This window comes from Pseudophryne corroboree, chromosome 8, assembly GCF_028390025.1.
Source record: "Pseudophryne corroboree isolate aPseCor3 chromosome 8, aPseCor3.hap2, whole genome shotgun sequence".
Classification (NCBI taxonomy): domain Eukaryota; kingdom Metazoa; phylum Chordata; class Amphibia; order Anura; family Myobatrachidae; genus Pseudophryne; species Pseudophryne corroboree.
The window spans coordinates 485,386,413-485,397,448 of record NC_086451.1 but is presented as its reverse complement, the minus strand read 5'-3'; the positions used below and the strand labels follow the sequence as shown (position 1 = coordinate 485,397,448).

The 11,036-nt window shown below is 50.4% G+C and overlaps 1 protein-coding gene across 1 annotated transcript in view; it reads right to left on the bottom strand.

Annotated features, from left to right (window-relative positions):
* Positions 1-662: 662 nt before the first annotated feature.
* The window catches only part of CHMP1B (charged multivesicular body protein 1B), a 36,499-nt gene continuing 26,125 nt past the window's right edge, over positions 663-11,036 (bottom strand). Inside the window, exons 6-8 of the mRNA XM_063938414.1 lie at positions 4,580-4,623; positions 4,152-4,224; positions 663-2,627 (exon numbers count right to left, since the gene is read on the bottom strand). Of these exons, the coding sequence (XP_063794484.1) occupies positions 2,583-2,627; positions 4,152-4,224; positions 4,580-4,623 (162 nt within the window). The 3' untranslated portion in view covers positions 663-2,582. The remainder of the gene's footprint in view (positions 2,628-4,151; positions 4,225-4,579; positions 4,624-11,036) is intronic.

The following is an 11,036-nucleotide window of genomic DNA, read 5'->3' as shown; positions in this document are numbered from 1 at the left end:
TATCCAACTGAATCCTTTAGGGCAGGGCTGGCCAAACCGGTCCTCGAGATCTACCAACAGGTCATGTTTTCCAGGCCTCCTGGAGATCTGTATAATTGTCAGTTAGGAATGAATGCAGCACATCTTAATTAGTAATGACTACACCTGTGCACCAGATAGGTGGTCTGGAAAATGTGAACCGTTGGTAGATCTCGAGGACCGGTTTGGCCAGCTCTGCTTTAGGGAACATCTAAGCACTTAATAAGTACACTATTTGTCTTGCTACGGACAACAATATGTAATGAAACAATATTAAGACAGCCCACAATGGGGCTCATGCAGAACTGAAAGTGGGTGAGTGTGACGTATTCATCTGCAGGCCCCAGGCCAAAGCTTAGGCAAGTCTGGGCGATGCAGAGTCGTGTGCAGCTCGGTGGCTGCATGTAGGTATGGCACAGAGAGGGCAGGGTAACAGAACGGCAGGCTGTGCCGACAGCTGCGTTTTCAGATCGGCCTTTGCAGTAATAGGACCGGTACACCTGTGCACCGACGGCTGCGAGACCAAGAACACAGATCCAGATGAATTACGTACAGACACGATATGTTTCAAACCTGAACAGTTCATAATTTGGCCCTTGGGTGGCGCTGGTCTACTGGAGTTAATAAAGAATGTCCCAACAATGTATACACACTTTGATTTATTTCAAATAAAACATTTATTAAGTTTTAAAACATGCACTGGTGACAGCCCTAGGTATTTCTTCCATAAAGGAGGGACCTCGTTTAGACAGCGCCCAATACTGATGTAATGCGGCATGCAAGCTTACAGCGCGAAGCTGCAGGGGGCAGTAATGATCTCTCACCGCTGCCCCACAAACATCTTCCTGCAGCCCCCTATAGTACCTGTCCCTCCCCCACCACAGACCATGTTTCCGAGGTTTGGGTTATGTGGTTCTAACCGTCTGGCACATTCTGATGACACATGCCGGATCATGCCACAGTAGCACAATGGCGGCTGAGGGCTGCAGCTTGCGACCGGCGCTCCTCTAGACCCAACGCGCTCCTTCTGCGCACAACTGGAGACTTTCAACGTAGACACAAAACATTTGTCTCTTATTCTTTCTACAGGCAAACGATCTCTAGAACATCTCTCACAGCCAGGGGTCAGATCATCAATAACCGCTGAAGCAGACGCTAATCCAGACTCATCCATCCGCCGGGAGAAGTTTAACAGAGGGGAAAGTGTTTAACTGTATGCACTTTAATAGGACGAGTGTCCAGGGAGAATGCGTCCAGCTGCAGAACACAGCAGCGCCGAGGGGAGAGTGGTTACCAGTGTGATGGCCTGCTAATCCGGGGGCAACCCTCCTCCTGTCGGCCACGGATGTGGTCTAAGAGTTTGCAGACAGCCACAACTCTAAGGCAGCTGCAGATCTCGGCCTACAAGGTGCGGGATAATGCAGGCTGGGGGCTGGACGCGAGAGCGTAGCGTGCGCACAACGATCAGCAATTCCATACATCCCATCAATCAACTGTGCACAGACAGGAAAAGCAAAAACAGTTTATTAAAAGCAACACAGACTGAGAGTAGAAAAGTCAGCGTACACTGTGCGGCTGTACAAGAGACGGAGGCAGAACATAAATACACGAGCAAAGCGGATATCTAATCTCAGCAAAAGCCACACGTTCAGATAACAAGCACCTCCGCCCGCAGGAGAGGGGCTCAATATACGCAGCAGAATATACAGTCTCTTCACCTCATCCACAAAATATACATCAGCAATGGACTTGTTCTGAGATTTCTGCATCATCACCGCATAATATCATACATAATCTGGAGTATATGAGATGCAACAGAAGTGCTGCAAGAACTATTACTATGTATTCCGGGTGACCGAGTCAGTACTGACTTGGGGGGAGATTTATCAAAGCTTGCAGAGAGAGTTAAGGCATCAACCAATCAGCTCCTGCCATGTTACAGGCCGTGCAACATGACAGAAGCTGCTACTTTCTCTCTCTCCAAGCGTTGATAAGTCTCCCCCTTGGAGAACAAAAATTCAGACTATTATAGTGATCTTCTGTCATCAGCGTTTCACATACATTATCTATAGACCTGCGTCTTACTTGTAGCTGCAGAGTACACACCGCACACACACACACACACACACACTGTGACACTATTACACCAGGCGTGGTGTCATGATTCTGTATTACTGCAGGCCCAGCGTTACACAACAAGTGGGACGTATATTTGCATAGACCATTAATCCAGGATGAAACCATTTGACTATTACTAAAATAATGATTTAAAAAAACAAAGCACAACTGCAGACTCCCCATAGAGCGGGGAGAGGCTCCATCTAGGAGGCGTTGCTGGGGAATGGCGCCAGTGCGAGCTGAACCCTTTATACACCGTAACACATGGGGGGTTGCAGATGAAACGGATCTATGACCACGTAGCCAGTGACTAAGCCTCGTGTGTGTGTGTATATATATAATAATATTTATGAATGGAAACATATACAGGAGAAAGACATATCCAGGTATATACCACATATATACAGTAAAAAGCAGTTAATGCACTTATGGAAGAGAACAATCTCCTACACTTGATCACGCAAACGTGAGAGTCTCTGCGACAGCTCGTCCTGTAAGAGAAACGTTGTGGTCAGTGCACGGCTATTACACATACAGCTAGAACAGTCTGCTCCCCATTATCACAGCACTAATAGGCGTCAGTCACCGAGGACCCTAAACACAAATATCTGGGACTACAGGAGCTGGCGCAATGCACCTAGGTACCACCAGGGCTCAGCCGCCTGCTCCCTACACATGTGGGTGGTACTGTAGTCCCCTCCCAGTGGGTGCTCATGCAAGGAAGCTACCTCTCTCCATACACCAGGCGGGGGTCTCCTTTGTACAGTGAGCACCGGAATGAGGTGTTGGACAGACGGGGCCCCGCGCTGCAGCGTTTCTGATGGTGGCCCTGTACATATACTGCACAAGGCTACAAAGTGCTGAGTCCACATAAGAATCTCCCTACAGCAGCCTCGTTACGGATAATTAGCCGGATTCAGAGATGCCGCTAACGCATTCGCAGCTGGGGCTCCGTACGCAGCTAATGTGCGGAAATCTGCTGGTGCTGCCGCCTGGAGAGGGGAAGCGGTCAATTTACCTACAATCAAAATCCCAACAACCACTGACCGACGGTCAAAATCCCAACATTTAAAAAGTCGACAGGTCAAAAAAGGTCGACATGAGTTTTTCAGTGAAACAGACTTGTTCATGCTTTACCATATTCCAGTGGACCTGGAGGGGGGGAATATAATAGTGTGCCGAGAGCAGCGAGCCATGCGGGGGGACGCGGTACACTTACATGGTGTCCATGTCGACATATACACATAACCTGTGTCAACTTTTTGACCAGTCGACATTTTAAATGTCTGTATTTTGACCTTGTCGGGATTTTGATTGTAGGTATTTCATACTAAACCCCTGGAGATGTACGAGACGCCCACAGGCAGCATTGCAAATACAAAAGGCTGCGTACAAACACGCAGCCCCGGTCCCAGATCTTTCCGTAATCCGAGTAACCCTAGTGACGCGCAGAATGGCAGCGGAAACCAAGACGCTGGCGCCATGTTTTCCGAGTACAGGATCGCAGTAGCAGCCTGAGACACGCCCTGTGACATGCCTGCAGTTTTGCTGCCCATTAAATATTAAATCCCCCAAACGCTTTCCGTCAATCAATTTGGGATTAAATCCCGACTGCGAGAGACATAGATAGCGGAGGTACCTAGGCGCGAGCGCAGCGCAACCGCAGCACATCAGATTGCCGATAATCACTCAAAACCTTAAATATCGGCACAACTCTGAACGAGGCCCAATGTCCCGGAGTGTATTCTCTCCTGTACGGTGCGGACTGCCCCGTGTAAGAGACAGAAACGTACTGCGCTCGCCCCACTTCTAAATCAGTGAATAGCCTGCGTGTATGTTTCTGTATCACACAGGCTCCTCCCCAACATCTATTACGTCACCAACACTCAACTTACATCCTCAGGGGGAGCACCCCCCCCTCTCCCCCCAAATCTGATGAGCAATTCCCCCCTAGAACCCAGCTCCCGTCTCTCTGTGTACATGTAATAGAACCATTACATAGCGATGGGTTTTACCTGTTCTGTAGACGCCACACTGGTACCAACGGAGCCGGTCTGGCCTTGAGGTAATTCCATATTCAGGTCAAGGCTGTAAATACAGATAACACACACACAGACATTACACCGGAGGATCGTGTGGCGAGAAAGTCTCACCTGACAGACGGGAACAATAGAAATCTGTACGGAAGTGACTATAGGCGCCATAACCAGTCAGAGTGAAGGGGTCTTACAGACCGGGAATTGCGCTACCCGGCGGCCGCATACAGCCATTAGACCAATCAGTGTACAGTAACGGGGCTTCTATATGGGACAGGGACAGTAGCAGGGGGTAAAGGACACGGCCGCCTTCTGTATGTACAGCTCAGTGGAGAACATGACAGATATTTACAGGGAATTCCGATACGAAGCCACCAGATTGCTCCCGGATTAATGACCTCACTCACCCGGCTTCATCCGCCATCTCGTGTAATAAGCTATCCACTTGGTTCTTAAAGAGAGAGAAAAAGAAATGATGAGCGTGATCATAAGAATTTACTCACCGTTAATTCTATTTCTCGTAGTCCGTAGTGGATGCTGGGAACTCCGTAAGGACCATGGGGAATAGACGGGCTCCGCAGGAGACTGGGCACTCTAAGAAAGAATTAGGACTACTGGTGTGCACTGGCTCCTCCCTCTATGCCCCTCCTCCAGACCTCAGTTAGGGAAACTGTGCCCGGAAGAGCTGACAGTACAAGGAAAGGATTTGGAATCCCGGGTAAGACTCATACCAGCCACACCAATCACACCGTACAACTCGTGATAACCATACCCAGTTAACAGTATGAATAACAACTGAGCCTCACTGAACAGATGGCTCATAACAATAACCCTTTAGTTAAGCAATAACTATATACAAGCATTGCAGACAATCCGCACTTGGGACGGGCGCCCAGCATCCACTACAGACTACGAGAAATAGAATTACCGGTGAGTAAATTCTTATTTTCTCTGACGTCCTAGTGGATGCTGGGAACTCCGTAAGGACCATGGGGATTATACCAAAGCTCCCAAACGGGCGGGAGAGTGCGGATGACTCTGCAGCACCGAATGAGCAAACTCAAGGTCCTCCTCGGCCAGGGTATCAAACTTGTAGAATTTTGCAAACGTGTTTGACCCCGACCAGGTAGCAGCTCGGCAAAGTTGTAAAGCCGAGACCCCTCGGGCAGCCGCCCAAGAAGAGCCCACCTTCCTCGTGGAATGGGCTTTTACCGATTTAGGATGCGGCAGTCCAGCTGCAGAATGTGCAAGTTGAATCGTGGAGCAGATCCAGCGAGCAATAGTCTGCTTAGAAGCAGGAGCACCCAGCTTGTTGGGTGCATGCAGGATAAACAGCGAGCCAGTCTTTCTGACTCTAGCCGTCCTGGAAACATAGATTTTCAGGGCCCGGACTACGTCCAGCAACTTGGAAGCCTCCAAGTCCCGAGTAGCCGCAGGCACCACAATAGGTTGGTTCAAATGAAACGCTGATACCACCTTAGGGAGAAATTGGGGACGAGTCCTCAATTCTGCTCTGTCCATATGGAAGATCAGATATGGGCTTTTACAGGACAAAGACGCCAATTCTGACACCCGCCTAGCCGAAGCCAAGGCCAAAAGCATGACCACTTTCCACGTGAGATATTTTAATTCCACGGTCTGAAGTGGCTCAAACCAATGTGATTTTAGGAAATCCAACACAACGTTGAGATCCCAAGGTGCCACTGGGGGCTGAATATGCAGCACTCCATTAACAAACGTCTGAACTTCAGGCAGTGAAGCCAGTTCTTTTTGAAAGAAAATAGACAGGGCCGAAATCTGGACTTTAATGGATCCCAATTTTAGGCCCATAGTCACTCCTGACTGTAGGGAGTGCAGAAATCGACCCAGCTGAAATTCTTCTGTTGGGGCCTTCATAGCCTCACACCAAGCAACATATTTTCGCCATATGCGATGATAATGTTTTGCGGTCACATCCTTCCTAGCTTTTATCAGCGTAGGAATGACTTCAACCGGAATGCCCTTTTCCATCAGGATCCGGCGTTCAACCGCCATGCCGTCAAATGCAGCCGCGGTAAGTCTTGGAACAGACAGGGCCCCTGCTGTAGCAGGTCCTGTCTGAGAGGCAGAGGCCAAGGGTCCTCTGAGATCATGTCTTGTAGTTCCGGGTACCAAGTCCTTCTTGGCCAATCCGGAACGATGAGTATAGTTCTTACTCCTCTCTTTCTTATTATCCTCAGCACCTTTGGTATGAGAGGAAGAGGAGGGAACACATAAACCGACTGGTACACCCACGGTGTCACTAGAGCGTCCACAGCTATCGCCTGAGGGTCCCTTGACCTGGCGCAATATATTTTTGTTGAGGCGGGACGCCATCATGTCCACCTGTGGCCTTTCCCAACGATTTACAATCAGCTGGAAGACTTCTGGATGAAGTCCCCACTCTCCCGGGTGGAGGTCGTGCCTGCTGAGGAAGTCTGCTTCCCAGTTGTCCACTCCCGGAATGAACACTGCTGACAGTGCTATCACGTGATTTTCCGCCCATCGGAGAATCCTTGTGGCTTCTGCCATCGCCATCCTGCTTCTTGTGCCGCCCTGTCGGTTTACATGGGCGACCGCCGTGATGTTGTCTGACTGAATCAGCACCGGCAGGTTTTGAAGCAGGGGTCTTGCCTGACTTAGGGCATTGTAAAAGGCCCTTAGTTCCAGAATGTTTATGTGTAGGGAAGCTTCCTGACTCAACCATTGTCCCTGGAAGTTTCTTCCCTGAGTGACTGCCCCCCAACCTCGGAGGCTTGCATCCGTGGTCACCAGGACCCAGTCCTGTATGCCGAATCTGCGGCCCTCGAGAAGATGAGCACTCTGCAGCCACCACAGCAGAGACACCCTGGCCCTCGGGGACAGGGTGATCAGCCGATGCATCTGAAGATGCGATCCGGACCACTTGTCTAACAGATCCCACTGAAAGATCCTTGCATGGAACCTGCCGAAGGGAATCGCTTCGTAAGAAGCCACCATCTTTCCCAGGACTCGCGTGCAGTGATGCACCGACACCTGTTTTGGTTTCAGGAGGTCTCTGACCAGAGAGGACAACTCCTTGGCCTTCTCCTCCGGGAGAAACACCTTCTTCTGTTCTGTGTCCAGAATCATACCCAGGAACAGCAGACGCGTCGTAGGAACCAGCTGCGACTTTGGAATATTCAGAATCCAGCCGTGCTGTTGTAGCACTTCCTGAGATAGTGCTACTCCGACCAACAACTGCTCCCTGGACCTCGCCTTTATAAGGAGATCGTCCAAATACGGGATAATTATAACTCCCTTCTTTCGAAGGAGTATCATCATTTCGGCCATTACTTTGGTAAATACCCTCGGTGCCGTGAACAGACCAAACGGCAACGTCTGGAATTGGTAATGGCAGTCCTGTACCACAAAACGGAGGTACACCTGGTGAGGTGGGTAAATGGGGACATGTAGGTAAGCATCCTTGGTGTCCAGTGATACCATGTAATCCCCCTCTTCCAGTCTTGCAATAACCGCCCTGAGCGATTCCATTTTGAACTTGAACTTCCTTATATAAGTGTTCAAGGATTTCAAATTTAGAATGGGTCTCACCGAACCGTCTGGTTTCGGTACCACAAACATTGTGGAATAGTAACCCCGTCCCTGTTGAAGGAGGGGAACTTTTATTATCACCTGCTGGAGGTACAGCTTGTGAATTGCCGCCAGCACTACCTCCTAGTCCTGGGGAGTAGCTGGCAAGGCTGATTTGAGGTAACGGCGAGGGGGAGACGTCTCGAATTCCAGCTTGTATCCCTGAGATACCACTTGTAGAACCCAGGGATCCACCTGTGAGCGAACCCACCGGTCGCTGAAGTTCCGGAGACGGGCCCACACCGCACCTGGCTCCACCAGTGGAGCCCCAGCGTCATGCGGTGGATTTAGTGGAAGCAGGGGAGGATTTTTGTTCTTGGGAACTGGCTGTATGGTGCAGCTTTTTCCCTCTACCCCTGCCTCTGGGCAGAAAGGACGCGCCTTTAACACGCTTGCCTTTCTGGGGCCGAAAGGACTGTACCGATAATACGGTGCTTTCTTAGGCTGTGAGGGAACCTGAGGTAAAAATGTCGACTTCCCAGCTGTTGCTGTGGAAACGAGGTCCGAGAGACCATCCCCAAACAATTCCTCACCCTTATAAGGCAAAACCTCCATGTGCCTTTTAGAATCCGCATCACCTGTCCACTGCCGAGTCCATAATACTCTCCTGGCAGAAATGGACATTGCATTAATTCTAGATGCCAGCCGGCAAATATCCCTCTGTGCATCTCTCATATATAAGACTACGTCTTTAATATGCTCTATGGTTAGCAATATAGTGTCCCTGTCAAGGGAATCAATGTTATCAGACAGGGAATCAGACCACGCTGCTGCAGCACTGCACATCCATGCTGAAGCAATAGCAGGTCTCAGTATAGTACCTGAGTGTGTATATACAGACTTCAGGATAGCCTCCTGCTTTCTATCCGCAGGCTCCTTTAAGGCGGCCGTATCCGGAGACGGCAGTGCCACCTTTTTTGACAAGCGTGTGAGCGCTTTATCCACCCTCGGGGATGTCTCCCAACGTAACCTGTCCTCTGGCGGGAAAGGGTACGCCATCAGTAACTTTTTAGAAATCACTAGTTTCTTATCGGGGGAAGTCCACGCTTCTTCACACACTTCATTCAACTCATCTGATGGGGGAAAAACCACTGGATGCTTTTTCTCCCCAAACATAATACCCTTTTTAGTGGTACCTGGGTTAATGTCAGAAATGTGCAACACATTTTTCATTGCCGTAATCATGTAACGGATAGCCCTAGTGGAATGTACATTAGTCTAGTCCTCGTCGACACTGGAGTCAGACTCCGTGTCGACATCTGTGTCTGCCGTCTGAGGTAGCGGGCGTTTTTGAGCCCCTGATGGCTTTTGAGACGCCTGGGCAGGCACTGGCTGAGAAGCCGGCTGGCCCACAGCTGTTATGTCATCGAACCTTTTATGTAAGGAGTTGACACTGTCGTGTAAAACCTTCCACATATCCATCCACTCTGGTGTCGACCCCGCAGGGGGTGACATCACATTTATCGGCACCTGCTCCGCCTCCACATAAGCCTCCTCATCAAACATGTCGACACAGCCGTACCGACACACCGCACACACACAGGGAATGCTCTGGCTGAGGACAGGACCCCACCAAGTCCTTTGGGGAGACAGAGAGAGAGTATGCCAGCACACACCACAGCGCTATATAACAGGGATTTACACTAACACAAAGTGATTTTCCCTATAGCAGCTATACAAATACAGTTTGCGCCTAAATTTAGTGCCCCCCCTCTCTTTTTTACCCTTTGAGCCTGGAAACTGCAGGGGAGAGCCTGGGGAGCTGTCTTCCAGCGGAGCTGTGAAGAGGAAATGGCGCCAGTATGCTGAGGGAGATAGCCCCGCCCCCTTTTCGGCGGGCTTCTCCCGCTCTTATATTAATATTATGGCAGGGGATTTTTGCACATATATAGTTTATTAGACTATATTATGTGCTGTTTGCCAATGTAAGGTAATCTAATTGCAGCCCAGGGCGCCCCCCCCAGCGCCCTGCACCCATCAGTGACCGGAGTGTGTGGTGTGCATAGGGAGCAATGGCGCACAGCTGCAGTGCTGTGCGCTACCTTAATGAAGACCGGAGTCTTCAGCCGCCGATTTCTAGGACGTTCTTCTTGCTTCTGGCTCTGCAAGGGGGACGGCGGCGCGGCTCCGGGACCGGACGACCAAGGCTGGGCCTGTGTTCGATCCCTCTGGAGCTAATGGTGTCCAGTAGCCTAGAAGCCCAAGCTAGTTGCAAGCAGGTAGGTCCGCTTCTCTCCCCTAAGTCCCTCGTAGCAGTGAGTCTGTTGCCAGCAGATCTCACTGAAAATAAAAAACCTAATAAATACTTTCTTTACTAGAAGCTCAGGAGAGCCCCTAGTGTGCAACCAGCTCGAGCCGGGCACAGAGTCTAACTGAGGTCTGGAGGAGGGGCATAGAGGGAGGAGCCAGTGCACACCAGTAGTCCTAATTCTTTCTTAGAGTGCCCAGTCTCCTGCGGAGCCCGTCTATTCCCCATGGTCCTTACGGAGTTCCCAGCATCCACTAGGACGTCAGAGAAATCCTATTACATACACATGCACCACTACCACGTTATTACATCACAGCGGGAACCCCGGTTTACACTGCAGAACTCTCACAGCAAGAACACGGAAGGTTACATTACTCCATTTATCAATGGCTTTTATCCCCCATCTACCGACGTCACAGCCAGAGACTGGTAATATTCTGATAAGGTACATAGGAAAGGTCTCCGGAAAGATGGTGTCAGGCTGTGTGTGGTCTGCTGTCTCTACAGGAGCCGCAGGAATCTAGGTTTGTGCACGACAAGAGCTCACAATCTAAAAAGGTCTGTAAGCCCCAATACTGGTAGTGATATCAAATAAAATGGGAAACTTGCTGTAGGATAATGGCGATATTATTCCAGCTTTGTGAAACGCTACTAGCGGCAGGGATTGACAAGCATCGGATGTCAGGCAGATGGACACGTTAGATACCCTTTGCTGAAGAGTGCATCACCCCTGGGTTTCAGCTGAGGGAGGGAGAGGGAGAGAGGGAGGGAGAGAGGGAGGGAGAGAGGGAGAGAGGGAGGGAGAGAGGGAGGGAGAGAGGGAGGGAGGGAGAGAGGGAGAGAGGGAGGGAGGGAGGGAGGGAGGGAGAGAGAGAGGGAGGGAGAGAGAGAGAGGGAGGGAGGGAGAGAGGGAGGGAGAGAGGGAGGGAGAGAGGGAGGGAGAGAGGGAGGGAGAGAGGGAGGGAGGGAGAGAGGGAGGGAGAGAG